The sequence below is a fragment of the Ambystoma mexicanum genome, chromosome 4q, assembly GCF_040938575.1.
Source record: "Ambystoma mexicanum isolate Mex_15411 chromosome 4q, UKY_AmexF1_1, whole genome shotgun sequence".
In the NCBI taxonomy this organism is placed as follows: domain Eukaryota; kingdom Metazoa; phylum Chordata; class Amphibia; order Caudata; family Ambystomatidae; genus Ambystoma; species Ambystoma mexicanum.
In genome coordinates, this window is record NC_090928.1 from 576,255,829 (window position 1) to 576,275,324 (window position 19,496).

Consider the following 19,496-nt stretch of genomic DNA (forward strand, 5'->3'; position numbering starts at 1 on the left):
CCAGTCGCCATCAGCACCCCCTGCCCTGCCCTCTGGGCCCACACCCCCCCTTCGGGTGGATTGTCCCAGGCTGCACTTACCTGTTGGGCAGTTTACTTCCCTCTTCACTTGGGACGTCTCTGCTCATGCACTTACCTGTTGCCCCAAAAAGGCACTTCTTGCACTCCCCCACCCCTTTTCTTTTTCACTTCACTTGCATGTTCCGAATGTAACAAGGCCTAGTAGGACCACTGTTCGTTTAATTATTTACTCATTGTCATTTCCTTTGTTTATTTACTCCCTTGTTCCCTTCCCTTTTGCCTTGTTGCGCTTTGAAACACTGTCTTGTTGTATAGACGCCTTATGAATATCCAATAAACAAAATAAATTAAAAATGCCTTTAAAAAGTATTCATATGAATGCAGGTGCTAACAATGCAACCGTTTACATTGGTAATTGCGGTGTCTTTGTTGAATGTGAAGGTGAGGGCACCATTTATTGTCTGTGTCCTGTCCAGCCACAGCTCTATAGGTCAGCCAGGTCAAGTCAACATAACCCAAAATTTCAGGTGAGTTCGGGGGGGGGGGCTAAAACCTGATTTGCACAATGGCTTTTGCGCCACTGCTTGGAGGTACTCTGTGAAATTACGTCACAGTGCCAGGATTCTACAATGAACTGGTGTCCCGGCTGTGCCTGAGAAGTCCTCAACCTATGGGTACCAGCCCTTAGGTCAGCCACCGGAGCACTCTGTTTCAGAGGAGTAAATATCCCCCTGTATGCCACTGTCCGACCCATTCTCTCGATGAAGTCTCTAACTCGAAAGCCTCCACTTCGCCCAACCTCTCCTTTTCCCCTTAGCATTAGCCCTTTGCATGAACATAGTCTACTGTTGTTTTTCAGCTTGGCCACACGGCTGTCAACTGTCCTTCATTTTCTTACCAGCACACCCCCCCCCCCTTAACCCACACAGGACACTCTCTTGATTCATTACCCCCTAGTCGCCACAAAGGCATTGTAGCCCTGGGCGCCATCATCTGACTCTTGGCTTTGCTGGACCGTTGTGGTCTCAGCCTGCACATTTTCAGTGGAACCATGTAACCCCTATCCCTGCTGACACACTCTTATAACACCATGGGCTCAGACACACCAGCAGGGTTTAATTGAGCATACACGCCAACCCTAACGATTTAGACGGGAGACTCCCGATAGTTTCCTTAAAAATATTGCTATTTTCTACTTACTCCTGCATTTTAAATTCCTAATGCAGTCCTATAGGAAAAAATTCCTGTCTCCCGCGTTTTGTTGCAAAATCTCGCTTCCAGGTGCTCGAGAATGTTGGCATGTATGAATTGAGTAAATTGTATATTTGGATTGCTGAGTTTATTGCACAGGACACAAAGAACATCTTTATATTGTATCAGGACTTCAGTCAACTTAAGTCACTCCCGCTCGGACACTAATTTTGAATATTCTTACAAAACACCCAGCTAATCTTCCTTGGACTACGATGCACACACCAATTCTCTCACTCATTACGGCCTAGGCAGGCAAACGGGAGGCAACATCAGTATGGTCTTCCGTTAGAGCCAAAAGATTGGGCAGGCAGCCAGTAGTTGCGTATCTCAACACCAATAGAACTAGCCGTATGCAATAACCCCTCCTCTCCCTAAGAGACCGATCATGTGTTTAAGTTCTCTGCAGACACAGCACTTGCGGCAGTTCTTCTAGACAGTTGCGGCTCGCTCAGCATTATCTATTGGGGGCTGGCAACTTCCCATCAACACAATTAGTGTAGAAGCTGCTGTATCAAGCACCTCTTTCACTCAACAAACGCCGCCACTACCAAGGGCAGCATCAAATCGACACATGAGAAAACACACCACTTGCGATGTGCGCATGCGCTTTCATGTGGCGCTGGGCGGCCGACTCGGGTAAAGGATTCCACATCTTGCGTCCTACACCCTACCGGAGGGGCGGGGCTCGAGTGACGCAAGGCAATGCCTCGCCCCTCTGGCTTTGACGCCGGGGCCCCTCCTCCAGAAGGGGCCGCTGGTGACGTTTCAGCGTTGGAAGTGCTGACTTTCCTAGCTAAACTGCTCTGCGCAACCGCGGCGCTGAGGGCGGCCCTGTACCTGCTGCGCAGACTGTGCCTCGCCATGGCCTGGAAGTCCGGGGGTTCCTGCCACGCCGAACTGGTTAACAACCTGCGCAGTGAGTGCCGCGGCGTGGGAGGAGCGGAAAGAGAAGGGCTGGGGGAGGGGGCTTTGGACGACGGGAGACCGTTGGAACTCAGGGTTTGTTTAAATGTGCTGCGGCGGTTGGTGGGTGCGGCGTCAGGATTTGCTCTGCACCTCCCATCACACCCCGAGAGCTTTGACAGCTGCAGTTGGCCTTCACTTCCTGCCGTTACCATAGCTCCCAAAGGCTACTCGTTTGGACTGTCCGTCCCTCTAATTGCCTATATTTGCTAGTCCGGAGTACTTCAGTGTGAAGTTCACTCTGGTTCTGCAACGTACATACATGCAAACAGTTGGGAATGCAAAAGGGGAAAATAAATATGATCATTTATGATAAAACGAAATGCCGTTTGTTTTGTGGGTTAGTGGCATGTACTACATGGATGTCAAACGTCCCGTGCTTATAATTAAAACACGTCTAGAGCAATGGCGGTGTGCTGAAACGTTCCCGTTGGTAATAATTACTTGATCATTTCGTTTAACAGTAGTTCCTCGTACTGTTTGACTTGTGTGTCAGAATATAGTAGTACCAAGAAATACTTCAAGAAATATAGCTTAGCATCATACACAATGGTATAATCCGGTTGTTCAAACAAATCTTACTTCAACGTTCCTCTTCCTTGTCACAGTACTTAAATTTGAGCCCCCAACTCCAGAACAGGACCCCCTTTTTTTTTTCTTTCTACTTTGAAGGTATAACTTATCCACAATCCTTTAATTAAAACCTTTCATTTTCTATGGACTGAATCCAACATATTCCCAGTGCATGTCCCCGGGGAGCAATGTGACAACTCCTTGCTTCTTCCAGCTGGGCAGTGGAGCTTGACCACGAAGCTCTTGGGTCCACTGTGGGGCGAATGACTCAATTGAGTATCATGTTTGTTTGAGCAAAGCATCCTATGGTGCCCGGTGGGCAACAGGATTGATGGAGGGCTCAGTGTTTGCAAGAAGCCCCGGCCCGGATGTAGGAAATTTGGGTAAGCCGCTTCATGACAAAGTGCTGGGTGGCCTTTGCACAGCAGATCCCCCTTCTGCGTGGCTTTGGGCCTGGTTGGGCCCGGTTCTTTCCTGTGGGAGTGTGTGTTTGGCAGAAGATTTAGTTCCCCTCCAGCTTCGAGTTTGATTTCTCTAAAGAACACGTGGAACACAGACAAGAAGAAATACCTTGAGCACTGTAATGCTGGCAATGCCATATTGTGGGACAGGGCCTCCAGGCCTTGTTCTACCAATTCTTGACTCGCCTTCTTTGGTGTGGGTGTCTGGTTTCTGTGTGTGTGACACAATGAATGAGACAGCCCTGACTGAAACTGACATGCATGCAGTCTAGTGTGCTGAAAGCCTGGGTACTTGCCCCAATCCATATTCTTTGTTATGGGTGTCTGGGTGGAGTGAATGGCCTGGGTGAGTGAGGGACAAATGTGTATATCTGGGGAAGCTGTTCCTTGAAGTCTGCTGCTGCATTTCTTCAATGTAATCCGAAAGCTGTCGTGTCTCTCAAGGCGGACCTGCAAAGGAGACCTCTCACCGAGCTACGAGTGACTACCGTGCAAAGCTGCTGCTCTTCTTTGAAGTATCCTGGAAGCCAGTCCTGTGTGCTGCCGTCCAGAGAAGGGGTTATCGAAGCTCAGGAGAGGAGTGGCGGAGATCTCGAGCCAGAGAAGACCATTGATGACACCCAGGGTCTGGAGGTGCCTTTTGGTGATCGCTGAAGCTGTTGCTGTCTACTACCCAGAAGATGGGGTACCCTGGTATAGTGCTGCTTGACACCCAGAGCTGTGAAAGTTCCAAACTGCCTAAGAACATTTGAAAGGACATCCTTGCTGTCGCCACTAACCACTTTTTCCCCACTGAAGGGAACCGAGTCTGGTGCAGTGTACGGTCTGCCGGTGCGTTTCCCACCACCAGAAGCGAACATAAAAACATCCTGAGGGTCCAGACGTGGCAAGGGTCCGAGATCCAACCCAGTGGTAGAGTCCAGGTTGCCAGAAGCCGTCCAGAGGTCCATGTTGCGGCTGCAGCACCGAAGAACAGAAAGTCAGAAAACCGCAATATTCCAAAACCCAACAGCAAAAGGGACCTATGCACCAGTTGCCGCCAAAAGTCATCAAAGGGCCCCAGGGGTCTTACTTCACCTGCCAAGCCTTTAAGGAGCCCACGGCAAGTTTCATCTTCACACGATTTATACAGTCGGAGAAATCTTCAACCAAAGAAGAGCCACACTGCTGCACTTCAGAAAGACATTGGTTCCTTTTTTATTCTTGGACTCAGCATCCCAGTGGCTCCTTCTTCCAAAGGGGGTCCATCCTCTGAGGGAGTTGTCTAGTAAAGCATAGAAACTCTGCCACTTCACCTGCCAAAGCACTGAATTTACTATGACGAGGAAAAGCATCCTCTAGCCTCTGGAGGAGTCCAGGGGTCCCAGATTTGTCTTGGATACTGTTCTGTGGCCTCTTGGGTACTTTGGGGTGTTCGAATCTTTTGAAAGAAAGTACAATGTTATTGAACATTATTGGACTGGGCTGTAAAAGACAATATAAGTTACTCCCTAACTTTTCCCTTACGGGTTGCCCAGGTGGGGGGATCCTCACTTAGAATTACTTGTGTAGTATAAAGAAAGCATTCTGCCACTGTTCATACCTAAACTGCCTTTCTTTCCTATTCTATAAATCCAACTGCCTATTTAAAACTGTCTGCAGTTAGTGCATCTATTACTGGATTTAGTAATGGAGTGTATATATTTGCCATTTTTTTAATAAGTATTCCAAGTAACAAGTTGTAAGGACTCTAGGGTGTATAGACGGACCTGGTCTGATGATGTCGTTGACTCCCTGAAAGATGTATTTGGATAAAGCATCAGTGAACAAAAACTAAGAGTGTAGTCACCAAGCCCACATATAGGGGAAAAACCACTACAGCAAAAACCCCTGATGATTGCGTCATCTAGTCCTTATCTATTGATGTGTTTTTGGAGTTCGGCTGTGTATTTTGGCAGTCCTTGATGTAGGGAATCGTGGACAGAGCATGGCAGAAATAAGTCAAAGAAAAGGAGAAATGGAGAACCCAGGGAAAAGAGGAGAAACTAGGAGAGAAAGCAAAGGCAACTTAAATTGCGAAACAAGCAGGGAGAAGATCAGCCCGTGAGAAAAGAATATCAGGAGAACGGGTAATAAAGCTCAGTGAGAAAGAATGAATGAATCCGGGCAGAGAGAGGAGTGCGACAGGCTGTGAGAAGGGAGGAGCCCGACCCAGCGGAGCCAGAAACCAAGTGAGAATCTGAGAAGGAATGGAGGCAGAGGAGCCGGTGCCCAAACGGGAGGAAGTAACAGCAACAACTTGTAGCAAGTGAAGCATCAAAGCCTAGTAGGGCGAAGCGACACAACAAGCTTACCTTCGACCCACCTAAGTAAGCTGTTGCAGTGCATACTGTTGCCATGGCGATGGATGGCGGCAGTCATCTTGAATGAATGGAGGAAAGGATGGAGCAATCTGTGGAAAGAACGGAGAAGATCCGAGGCGTGTACCACAGTAGCAGGCTCCCACGTGTGATCCGATGGCCTGTAGCCTTTCCAGTCCAAAAAGTACTGTAACTGGCCTCTGCGATACAGTGAATCACAGATTGCCTGGACTTCGAATTCAGGTCCGGACTGAGTATCCACAGGGGCAGGTATTTGCTGCTTTCTTCTCTTGAAGGGATCTTCAATGTATGGCTTTAACTGAGAAACCTGAAAGACGAGTTGAATTCTGAACCAGGAGGGAGGCAAAGGCAACTGGCCCTAAAGATTATGGGATTTTGAAAGGTCTGAAAAAGCAGGGAGACAGCTTTGAAGGAACCAGATGCTTGGGTAGGCATCTAGTCGAAAGCCAGACCTGAGTCCCATCCTTAAGATCGAGCACAGGAAGTATTCTCAAATCAGCCCTCTTGCTTGCCATCCTAGTTTCCGTTAAAACCTGTAAAGCCTCAGTATGACCCTTTTGTATCTTGTCCACTAGTTCGTTAACGGAAGGTACCTCGTCAGAGGTTCGAGAAGTCGAGGGAAAAGAAACGGGATGAAAGGCGCAAGAACAAAAAAGTAGGACTGGCCCCAATGGCTGTAAGAAGTGAGTTATAACAAATTCAGCGTAGGGCAGTAGGGAGGTCCAGTTTTTCTTGAAGTAGAAACAAAACATCGTAAATATTGTTCAAAAGACTTGTTTAAACGTTCTGTCTCACCATTGGAGTGACTGTGAAATCCTGAGGTTAAAGCCCTTTTGTATACCCAACATCTTACATAGGTGTTACGTGTTCCCAGTAATTGGAGGTGTATTGCAGGCCTCTGTCTGTCAGAAAGGTAGATCGTAAACCGTGAAGCCGAAAGATGGTTTGAAGGCAAACCTTGGCCATGACCTGTGCTGTGGGTTTTTTAGGTAAGGCTATAAAATGGGCCATCTTTGTCATGGAATCTGATCCAAAATAAAGTCCCTGCTAATTTGTTCCCACGTTGGGTGTAGGCAGAGCATTTTGCATCAACGTACCCAATCGAAGTCTCCAAGGAGTTTTACTTTGTTGACCCCACAGCCTATGACGTATTCCTCAACATCAGCAAGTACAGAAGGCCACCAAAAGTATCTTTGGAGGTTTTCTTGAGTGACGCGAACTCGTGTCCTACAGTTTTGAGATTGACACATCTTTACGACTTCTAATTGTAGTGTTGAGGTGGGTACGAAAAGTGCATAGTTGTGATAAAGTAATCCTTTCTGTCAAGTCTACTGAGGGATGAAAGGGTCTCAATCCCCTCTCCCGAACCACAGAAGCCGAATAGATCGACCCTCCCACCGTGGTTGGCACGGGCATCTGAATGTGAATTCAGAGAACCACGTGGCAGCCAATGGGGGGAAGACGAAGTTAGGGAAAGGGGGTGGAATGACAAAGGAAAGGTAGGGAAGAGAAAACATGCATATCTAACACATGACCTTAATACTGAAAGGTCATACTCATTCTTGCCATACTCGATCCTGCCTAGCCTGTCCTACACCTGAGCATAATTAACTAACACCCAGGAATCCTGGTTATATTGTACCATACCAATGACCTTATGTGTGTAACGTGTGCCACATAGAGGACATGAATTACCACAAACAGTATGGCACGAACAGGGGGAAACTCCCCTACATGAATTCAAGAAGACACATGGCCCACTGGGCTGACAATTAACATAAGCAAACATAAATCGTGACTTGTTTGGGAATGCGTGTCTGGACTATTCTGCTCCAGAGTCCACTCTTTCCTGTAAGTATTGCCTCATACTCCATGTAGCAACCATATTACCACAGTTGTGTAATACTGGCCCTCATTCCTGTAAAACGTTAGATACTCTCCCAAACTAGCCATTTAACACAATGCATCTGGTGTTATGGAAATACTTCACAGTACTTATCTTCAGGTCCGGGTGACTCGAGAGTACAGGAGAGGAGTGGCGGAGATCTCCGCCACTCCTCTCCTGTACTCCCGGACATCAGAACCTGCTGCCTTTGGAGCGCCGGAGCTGTGTGTAGCCCCCGCCGCGCATAGACTGAAAGCGCTGCACACCGCGGCTGCTAGAAAGGTTCAATGCCGCAGCCCGGGAAACGCTGCCACATAATTCATGGATCCGCCGTGACCCGAATAGATCTGCATGTGCGGCCAGCCAAGCACTTGCCGCCAGGACCGCTTGGTTCTCCGTCACCACCGCAGCCGGGGAAGGCTGCCAAGAGACTCGTGTAGCCGTTCAAGAGTCACAGCCGGAGCCCGAAAAGAACTCCAGGCGCGGGTCGGCTAAACTCCTCCCTCTCCCGACCATGGTTGCTTGGATCACCGTCAAGAGCCTCATCCTGGCCGCCCGTGCTGCACAAACATCAATTACCAGCACCTGTGCACGGGTGGTCAACGGCTAAATACCCTCATAATGAATTCCAGCTGTCTCATGGCGCAAAACTCCATGAACTACAAACTGTTCCTAAGCATGCTGGGAACATTAGTCTTTACACTTATTTTCTCAGATACTGTCTCCTGGGCTTTCCCCAAACCCTATTCCTGACACTTTCTCCTCAAGAAGGTTATGTTGTTTTTATAACTTCTTGTACCTGCTGGTCCTTCAGAAGGGTGGCTTGCCATACTGGCTGAAGAAAGGTGGAACAAGATATCCTTGGATGTAGTAATGTTGGTATCAGAGTCAATCCTGGATAATGCCGCTGCCATGTGGTTTTCTTCTCCGGGCTGGAAGGTAAAGAGTAAATCATAAAGAGAAAGGAAATGGGCCCATTGTGCTTGCCTGCTGATTTGACACTTGTGTTGTTGTAGGACCTTTTTAAGTTACGATGATGGGTATGTACAGTAACAGGATGTCTGGAACAGAGTGAAAGGTGCCGCCTTTCTGAAAGGCTTTCTTGATTACCAAGAATTATTTTTCCAACACTATAGTTTCCTTCAGATGGGGTTAAGGTTTTAGACATAAACTCAATGTGATGCTCAATCTGATCTTCAAACCTTTTCTTCAGTATGGATCTGAATGCAGCATTCATAAGTCTCCGAATAGAATGGCTGTGTTTGGTAGGGAAATGTGAGAATCGGAGCTCTGGTGAAGTGTTATTTTAGCTCCTGAAGGGCACATCGAGCTGCATTGTTCCAGTGGAAACACTCTTTTTTTTTTTTTTTTTTTTTTAAGAGGGCTGTTAAAGGAAGGATTCTCCTCAAATTTGGGAATAAATTTACAGTGAACGTTTGAGAACCCTAGAAACCTTTTGAAACAACCCAAGTCACTTAAAGATATCAAAAGTAGAATCGCCTGTAACTTTTCCGGATCATAGATGTTCTTGTTTCAAATAAGACAAAGCAGAGATATCTCTCAGATGCTTGATGGAACTGGCATTCTTTCAATTTTGCATATAGGTGGTTCTTCTGGAGTCTGGACAAGACTTCTGAAACATGTATTCGGTGTTCTGAAAGGGATCTGGAAAAAATCAAGTTATTGTCCAAATATACAACAACCTAGAGTAGCATTAGGTCCGCAAAGTCTTTGAAATATGGCTAGAGCATTAGGCAGGCCAAAAGGCATGACACGGGAATCTTAGTGGCCAAAGGGTGTATGGAATGCTGTTTTCCACTCGTCGCCACAACCAATCTGGTGCAGATGGTACCCGCCTCCGAGATCCAATTTTGCGAAAATTGTTGCTCCTCAGACAGCAGCATCTAGAATGTCTGGAATCAGCAGGAGTGGGTACTTGTCTTTTATGGTTACTTGATTTAATCAATGCATGGTCATAGTTCTGAGATCTTTCTTGGAAATAAAGAATAATGAAGCCCCAGCTGGTAATTTAACTCTGCTATTAAGACATTCTTTAGATTAATCTGTAGGTTTGTTTTTTAAGGCATCTTTTTTTCTGGTTCCGAAAAACCTTTACATCCTCCCAAATGGGACTTGAACCTCAGGTAGCAGATCAATCGAAAAATCCTCCATCCTATGAGAAGGAAGTTCCTTAAATTCTTCCTCAGAGAAGGTTTGTTGGAAGGATTGATATTCCTTAGGTAATGCCTTAATTAAGGATACAGTCTTCTAATCTGTGAGGTCAAGATGAACATGAAAGCCAACGGCTCCTTGACCCAAGCAATGATTTAGAAAGTGTTCAGATCCCAACTGATACAAGGATTTTGGGCCTGGGCAAACCCAAGGTAAGTGGCTAATGTGCCGCTTTGATAAGGTCAAATCTAATTGTTCCGAATGGGAAGAGAGATTCATAGTGTGTTTCTTCATGGGCCCAGAACTTAATGGCGTTCCATCCACCCCCTCCGCGGGAATTGGGACAGGAGTGGCTCCGTTTTATTAGCTGTTGTTGAGTAGCCCATTGATCGTCTGCCATTTCTGGTTGCTTCACAATCAATGAGCGCAGGTACATTGGGAATGGTTTTGCTTGTAATTGTAAATCTTGCTTTAGGACCCCCATGCTGGTTTCCTCATGATGAAGAGCTTGGGAACTCAACTCCCCGCCCCCCCCGTACCTTAGTTCCCTTTAGGGACGGGGTTTGGTGTTTCCCGCCGATCTTGGTGGAGCTATTGGACATTCTCTGGGTAGATGTTTGTTTGATCCACAATACATACCAGGGTATGAGTTTGAGGGGAGCTGGGAGCTATTTAACTCCTGCTTGTAGCCCTGAAAAGCCTGGTTAGCTTGATGCCAACAGGAGCTTCTTTTGGCTCCCCAGGCCAGCTGATGCTGAACAAACACACTTATGCGAATTTAACTCTGTGAGTTTAGGACAATCTATAAATAAACGTTAGGATACCGCTATATGACATTTAAAGCATAAGGGGTGCTGCCAAATAATGAAAAAAAAGGATATGTTTGCATTTTATGAGGAAGTTACATTTGCAGAGCGCCATTTACTAGCTCTTTGTTCCCTAATGCTAGCTCCTGGTCACCGGTTAATGCTAAGCCAGCAGTTGTTTTTAGCTCATTCTTATCCAATCTTAATTTCGATCCCTGCATGCAGAGACCAAGCGTTCTTCGACAGGTCTGTTCCTCTACAGACAATGGACCCCTACCACTGCCGATCTGCATAGGCTCATCCTCTAGCGTAGGTCTTGGAACGGAAGGGTGTGGGAGATTTATGGAGTCCCTTCCGTTTCTCTGCATTTCGTTCCAGCATGCCAAACTCGATTTGGAGAACCAAAGTGATAATCTCGTTCAAAGCCGTAGGCCGAGGGACCCTGGAGATTTCATCCTTCAGTTCGTCGGACAACCCTCGACAGAATAAAGTCACCAAGGCGTCTTCAGGCCCAAGTCGTGTTGGAAGCCATTTGTTTGAAAGTGGTTATATAGGTCAGAACATCCTGAGATCCTTGTTTGATATTTCCGTGTGAAGTGATCGTCGGCTCCTTGCAACTGAACATGGACTGTAAATAATTTACAAAGGCTCAATAAGAATCCATTATCTGGTTGTTGGCTACAACCAAAGGAGTAGCCCAGGCCAGATTACCACCATCCAAATTGGAAACCAAAAAGCTAACCTTTGCCTGATCCATTGGAAAGAATGAGGGTTTTAGAGTAAACTGAAATATGCAGGATTCTAGAAATTCCTTTAGTTTTTTTAGGATTGCCATCAAACTTTCCTGTCTGTGTTAGTGAGTGCGGTAATTAAATATGTGATGGTCCAGCGAGTACACTCTGGCATAAAGTGGACAGTTGAACCTCTTGGTTTGAGGTCTTTCAATGCAGCAAGGACCTGCTGCATCTGATCCATGGTGGTTTATTGTGTGTTTTTTATTTGGGTGTCGCTTACTGTGATGACTAGGATATACAGACTGATCTGGTCTAATGCTGGCTGGTCGTAGACACCCTGGAAGATGTATTAGGACAAAGCCTCGGTAAACACTCGCCTCCTGTACAGAAAAGCTAGGAGGAGAGTGGTCACCAGGCCAAGCCCAGATATTGGGGGGGAAAACCACAGCAGCAAAAACCCTTGGAGTCTGGCTGCATATTTTGGCAGTCCTTGATGTAGGGAATCGTGGACAGCGAATAGCGGAAATGCGTAGGTCCAAGAAAAGGAGAAATGGAGAACCAAGTGAAAAGAAGAGAGCGAGAAAGGCAACCAGAATTGCGAAACAAGCAGGGAGAAGATCCGCCCAGGAGAACAGACAGAGAAAAGAAGATCAGAAGAACGGGTAATTAGCCCTCGCTTGTTTGATATCAAACTATAACGAACCCTCAGAGTCAATGTTGCTATAGAGGGACAACAATCTCCAACAGACTTTTATTTTCATTGTCAATGCACCCAGATGATATCTGATAGCTGGGAGTGGATCTGATTTGGGAAGAGTTGGAATACGCCACCAAAACACTGCTGCTATTAAATCCAGACATTGAAAATGGTCTCCCAACCATAATTCTGCACCGTAGGTCAGTTTTGGGACGATTTCCCCTTCATAGAAAGACAATGCCAGTTACTTTACTAGTTGACAAGATACTGTGCCTTCTGGAGTAGATCGTAACAAAGATTTATGCTCGAGGGTTATAACCTAAAACCCAGATAGATTATACGTGGTGAGCACTTAATCATAGCATTGGATAACATCCAACCCTCTGGAGATTTCATCCTACCTTAGTCAGCTTTACTCTGTGTATTAGCAGGGTTAATTAGAATACTGTTCTTTAGCATAGTTTTGAAATGCTGACCATCTTTGCAAACCAACTTGGGTGTTATCAAACACAAGAAAATCGCCTGCATAGGCCATCATGCTGTTTTCTCTTTGCCTATTGTTGGAGATACAAAAGCAACATGAGCCAGGCAGTCCCCTACATGGGACACATACAGATTGAAAATGCAGGGGGCCAAAACGCACCCCTGCCTTAAACCTAGACTGGCGGGATCCTACTTGAAATGTTCCCGGTTTTATTCAAGAAAACTTGGACTCTGTTGTTTTCATGAAGATTCACAGTCCACTTCAATGGACCCCACGGCATCCCCCAAGAGTCTAACTTCTTCCAAAGCCTGTTTCAATCCACACTATCGAAGGCTGCCAAGAAGTCAATACAAGCCACAAACGTACATCCCAGCGTATCTTGCCAAGCCGACTCTTGAATTGATAGCCGTTAATGTTAGTCGAATATGACGTTCAGAAGCACGTTTGGAATGACTAATGCGGCCAACCGCATATTCCCATTCTTCTAAATGCTGCAATAAAATAGCAAACCTTTTACTATCTATATCGAGCAGAACTATCGGACTATAATATCGCCTTTCTGATAAATGGGTACGACAAAGGCTGTGTGCCAAGATTCTGGAATCGAACCTTTCTGCAAAATGCTCCTAAATACAATGAGTAATACATTTGCCCAACTAACAGGATCTGCTCTTTGTGTATTATACAGGCAGTTCTGGCCCAGAGCATGTGACCGCTTACTAAATTTAATTTCAAGAATATCTATTTCTTTAGAAAATCACCAACTCGATTGCTCATTAAGGAGTCTATTAGAACCAGTATATGGGTTAGACTAAGTAACAGTGGTATACAAAAACTCAGTCCTCCACCCAACTGATTTCAAGTACACCCTTTATCTGTGAAATAACTAAATGAACATACTGCCCGTTACCAAAGACCAGAATTAAACCATGTCCCTTTTAAGAACAATACTCACATTTGTTCTGCATCTTTTTGCCACAAGCCTGCAGAAACGTACAATAATTCCTATACCTTTTTTTTAACGATCCTTGTATTGTGGTCACACGTTGCTCTTGACATTTTAGAGCTGTTAATCTGTCTCGAACATTGCCTCATTTTACGTTTTCTTGCTACCAGTTCATAAAAGGTGTGCAAATGTACTTTACTACATTTCTTCCATATTCTTATTCGAACTACACAGGGCATTATCAATCATAGTGGACACGAGCATTGAAGCAGTCCACGTTAAATGCCTTGTGTTTCTATTGAAATGTTGATTCATACAATACACGTGCAAGCATAAAATGTAGCCTCTGCATGTTGACATCCTTCCAACGGATACAACTTGGTCCACTCTTTATAATCGGATCCTTCGGACCCCCGTCTTGTTTTGCAATATTATATGATACTCTTGGAATCAAACAATCACTCCATGAATTATCAAGCACTTGTAGATATTTGCAACTCAAATAGAAATTCATCAACAAAAACATAATCAAGGGTTGATTCCGACCTTCCTCTATACTAATTTGCTTAACCTTCCTTCTCCACCCCTGAACCGACCATTCAACATTTGGAGCCCCGTTGATGGTAAGGTAACGTACCACTTCCTGTCTGCAACTAGCTTCTGGTTTTAGAATACCATGTTTGCTGTTAAATCCCATATCTCTCCATCAATATTTGGCATTCTACAGTTAGCATTTAAGTTCCCGGCCACAATTTTGCGGCCCTTAATCTTCCTACATTCCAATTCAGCATTGTATTCAAGACCACATTTAAACATTTTTCTAATTTACACATCTCCTAATGCCAATAGATGTTTATTAGGAGTATGTAGAATTATGAAGAAGACCATAAACTGGAATCGCTTGGTAATGGGCTGAGCCGTTCCAATTGGCGTAATCTGGCATAAATGCTCCTCTCCCATTTTAGATCGTATTCCTGAGTATCATGCGAATTCCTTTCGTTTTAAGGAAGGAGTATATAGGATGGTATGAAATTTTGACCTCCAGATCCATTCTAACCGTATTGTGTTGTATTGAACTGAGTTGTATTATATGTTTATTATTGTCTGGTTTTGATCATTTTGTACATATTTATAAAAAGCCATTTGGCTGCATTATAATAAAAAAGAAGGAACAAAAAGAAATTGGTCCACTGATACATCAAAGGAAAGTATCGACAATACAAGTGAAAGATCGGCAGGAAATCTTTCTGCTCATTGAACTTGGAATCAAACATGATCATGGTTGCTCCTGGGGAGGATTCCACTGGTGATGATCACACTAGTACAAATGGTTCCGGTCTTAAGGAAAAAAGAAGAAAAGGAAAGTGGGTCAACAAGTCATATGAGAAATCCAGATACTTGCTTGAAAGGAACCACAAGCTATACTCCCCTTTTAATGGTAAAATCAACTTGAAATGCAAAGCGTACCCTCGAATGGAGCAAGAAAAGCAATTTGAGATATCAGTGGGCCCCATTGAAATAATGCAAAAAGACAGAAGACCATTCAGTCGCCTGCATAACATTTCTGAAGACAGAAAACTCACGTTCAAAGAATAAGCCATCAGAAATGTTACAGGGGCAGCTGCGATCCCAAGTCACTCCAAAGAAATCCTGCACTTCATACAATATTGTCATCAAACTTAATCCAACCCAGGCAAATCTACATCTTGTTGGTTTAGATGTTTTATTCAAAAATGCAGAGGAAACTGTTCTATATCACTCATTTTATGCAATGATAAACCAGCACTCCGAGCAGTTCACTGGGCGGGCATGGCTTAAGTAGAATGGATACATTCTAAAAGAGCTGATTAGGTGGTTGTGCATCTGTAATCAACTTTTCTATTATGTACTGCTAAAAGAAGTAGAATCATTTCTAAGGGGTATTGATATATTCCTTTGTGACAAGCATAAACAAAAAATAAAGATGGGAGCGGATCTCAAAGTGGGGCCTAAACTATCGGGCCCAGTAGAAAGATCGATGAATGTGTGACAGGAGAGGAGAGTATTTGCTGTATGATAGTTAACTTAGGGGCGTGGACTACATTTCCAAGAGCAAACAAAGAGGTCTAGAGGAGAGGATGATGACTGGTCCTGGCTTGCTTCCTCACTAGTAACCAATCAAAAAGCTTGTTCAGAGCTAACCCATCTTTAGCATGGCACGCTTAACATTACTCTCTCAGAATTCAAGAGGCCATACAAACCTCTTGAATACAACAGGGACATTGCTGGTATTCAGTAGAGATGATATTTTCCTGCTACAAGTAGTATGGTAGTTAGTTACTGATTTTGGATGCACATACTTGTGAGCAAGACAAAGAAGGGTCGTATCAGTCCCCTTCCAGAGGGGCTTTTAATTGGAATGAAAAACGAATTGGGGCATACTTCATGGGAATAAAAGTCCTCTTCAGACAGTATGCTTGCTATTTATTGCTCTAAGTTATGACAGTGGGATAAAAGAGCAATCATTTAACATGTTACTGATTACAGTATATTGGAATCTGATATGCACAGATAGAAATGTGCTCTTTGAATTAATGGGGACACAGTGATGAATGGCATTGCATGATGCAATCTGATGATAATTTAATTACCGGTTATCTAAATTGTGATAGTTCTGATATTTTGGACAGCATGAACAGGAAAGTAGATACTTCCTTCTGCCATAATGGGAACAATTGGCTGAATCTTATGTCTACCCGGGGCATGCGAAAAATGAATGGAAATTATTCCCCAGTAGATCAACATTAAGAAAAAGGGAAAAATTATTGATAATGGAGTATGCCTTCTCTTTTGTCTCTTTATGGCAACATATAATCACCATGGCAATCAGCACATCGCAATTGAGAGATCAGGCTTACATTTTCATACTCTTGTGTCCCCCCATGTACAGATGAAATGAGGTCGGAAGGTGCACAATTAGGGTGGATCCGAATCGTCAAGGGTCCTCAGTTTATTGGAGAGTGATTTGTGTAAGAACATTTGAAGAAAGTTGCAAACGAGCCTTCAATTAATTGCATGTATCAAAATCCGTGAAAGAGATCGGGCAACTTGCCATAGATATTGGGAGGAATTGGCCAGGAAAAAAAAAACATAGGCAAGCAATTCGACTATTGAGTTCTAAGGAAAAACCCTTGTGGGAAAGGCATGGAAAGTTAAACATCAATATAAAATTGTACAAGAGGATATTGCAAACAAGAATAGCAAGTATAATCTATATTTTTTGGAGAACCATAAATGGGATGAAGACCAATTCGACTAATTTAATTGGAAATGTTATTCAAGATTCATGTTGAGTACAGTTCTATAAAATGTTTGAGCAGCCCACTAATGCAGTTATTCCACCCTGAATCAAGTGAAACATGATTTGGGACCTTTTTTCTTTAGAGTTGGTTGAAAATAAAATAAACACATGTAAGAACTCTAGATCAGTGGAACCAGATAGTCTTCCTAATCTGGTAATGAAAGGGAACATCAGTCTGTGGGCACACATTTTGTAGGGCAAATTTCAAAATATACAAATGGAGGACATTTGTCCTACTACTTGGAGAAAAAGCCTCATTGTCCCCATCCTCAAAAAGGGTGATTATCAAAAGTCTGCCAATTACTGCCCTGTTGGATTCAACTTATTAAAGAGCTTTGCTACCGTATTGTTGGGCGAATTAAACGATTGGGAGCTGAAAGTGAAAAAAGTCTTATCAAACAGGCTTCAGGCTGCTTATGGGTACCCCTGTGTCTGGATTGATAGTCAGATTATTACAACAGCTGGCACTACAATGCAGCGATCCATCTCTTTACATTGCATGTATAGCTTTATCCCAGCCTTTTGATTATGTGGACATCGTTCAAAATTGCTCGGAGCTATTTAGCGTCTTGTTTCTAGCCCTGGAGATCCTGGTGTGCTTGATGCCCCCAGCTACTAGGTGCGACTTTCGGCACACAAGGCTATCTGGTGCCATACAAACCGATCTATATGACATTAACATTCTGTATTTGGGAACATCTGTAAAGAAGTATAAGAGCCATCTGGAAGATATTTAAAGCATCCTGGCTTGTATCTCACAAAAATGGTTTGCAGCACACTATGTACTTGCTCCTGATTCTCTGTGTAGCTCCTGCCTACTAGGGAATGCCCAATACCCAGGAGCTAGTTTAAAGCACTTGCGCAATAAATCTTAATTTTGACTCCACGTGTGGATCGTAAATCGTTTATGGAACAATCTGTGGATGTGGGGGTATTCCGGAAGGCTTATTTGAAATGATTGGTTACTCCAGTCCAAATAATTTAGATGAAAAAGGAGCATCAAGTAAAGACATCCCTGCCTATATGGGTTGAAGCCAAGGATGCGTTTTAGCTCCAACTCTGTTTAACCTGTATCTATCTGATATCGTAACAACAATACTCTGTAAAATCATTCCCACCCAAGTTGGCATTTTTAAGCCATAAGAATGGCAGTAGGCGTTATACAAATACCCAATAACATAACATATGCTCCTATTTGCAGACAACATAATGATATTTGATATGAGTACAATGAGCATTGACTAGCCTTGAAGACTACATGAAGTTAATAATCTTCAAATAAATGCATCAGTCAGTCGTCCGGTGCACCAAATGTATGATGAATAAGAGAAAAGTTCTCTTGGTAAATGGAAGGGGAAAAAAATCCTCATTGGCATCTGTTATATTTGGGCTTTTCTAGTCGTGCTACAATGGTAAGAAAAAATGTAAATCCCGCCCTTGCCAGGAGAAATGCATAAAATGTCACGTTTTGTAGATTTTCACTTATCCAGCTAAAAGTTCTGAGTAGGGCAAGTAATCTAGTCATTGCTTTTTGCGTTGGAGCTATCCGCATTACCAACAGAACAAAAATGATTTCAATAGTAAGGTCTTACGTGGAAAATAATTTGTGGTCTTCCAAACTCTATCCCATAGCACTTATACAATGCAAGCTGGGCTTAGTCGTGGGCATCTATAATAAACTGTAACAAGTTAAAAGTTCCAGAAAATCTGACAAACTATTTTTGTATTTTGGTCTACATATAATATATCAGAATGATACCTAAGCTGTGTGTAAGAATGTGATGGTATTGAGCCTAATTAACTATGTACGAACAAACTTCAAGGCCATGACGCGTGGCAAAAATGTACACGTCTACTTAACTTATTTCTGAATATGTAAAAATAGGTCAATTCAGCAATTGCCTATTCTCTTATAAAATGCTCTAGCATTCATTTTAGATGCCTGTTTATTTAATATCTTGGGCACACTTGATAAATGGGGACCCATTTGTGAAAAAAAGGAACATTGCAAATGTAGATTGTGTACAAATGATTGCCATTTTGAGTCTCTGAAACCTCTTCCCATGCACTGTCTGGTTATGCTAGAATGGAAAATGTATTTTTCGAAATTTGTGAATGATCCAAGTTTTTTTGCCTGTGAAATACTTCTGGTTAAGATTAAGAGCCCAAACGTCACTGATAGTTGCACTTGTGAATCTTCTCAGACTAATTCTTGATAAATGAGGGGAACATACTTTCTATAATAATTGAAGAAAAACTTGCTTATATTTAATGTCTAGGCAAGTCTTATCCATGGAAGATGTAATGAATAGCACCAATATTGGTGAAATCGAGTTTCTTTTTTTCGGTTTTCTTCTATTGTATTTTTATCAATGTATGGATTCTCTTTATGTCAAAACAAGAGGTGATGGCTGGAAGGTTTAGAATTAATCTTAACCTCTGGCATTTCTCTGGGCAACCCTCCAGACTATCGTTCTTCGCCTGCCAAGCCATTACAAAAGGAGAGACCATATGCAAATCAGGCTTGGTCCCACCCCAAAAAGGGTAGTCCAGCATGAATTGCTTGGTCACATCCCTTCTGCATGAGACCACAGGCATCCACAAACATGTTTCAGTTTTTTTGGGCCTCATCACCGAGGAGTAGCTTGGGTTTCCAGTCCCAGCAGACACAGGACTCTTGCCTGGGCATACCCATCCCAGCGATGGTCTGGAGGGTTTCCCAGAGATTAAGATTAATTCTGAACCTTCCAACCATCACCTCTTTTGTTTTGCTGGATTCCCTTTATGTGCAATGAATGTAT

The 19,496-nt window shown here is 43.7% G+C and overlaps 1 protein-coding gene across 5 annotated transcripts in view; it reads left to right on the forward strand.

Annotated features, from left to right (window-relative positions):
* Positions 1 to 1,927: 1,927 nt before the first annotated feature.
* The window catches only part of LOC138467840 (protein-L-isoaspartate(D-aspartate) O-methyltransferase), a 735,278-nt gene continuing 717,709 nt past the window's right edge, over positions 1,928 to 19,496 (forward strand). Inside the window, exon 1 of one of the 5 annotated variants that reach the window (XM_069608118.1) lies at positions 1,928 to 2,190. In XM_069608118.1, the coding sequence (XP_069464219.1) occupies positions 1,977 to 2,190 (214 nt within the window). In that variant the 5' untranslated portion in view covers positions 1,928 to 1,976. The remainder of the gene's footprint in view (positions 2,191 to 19,496) is intronic. The other 4 variants (XM_069608119.1, XM_069608120.1, XM_069608117.1 and 1 more) reach the window with 4 other exon arrangements.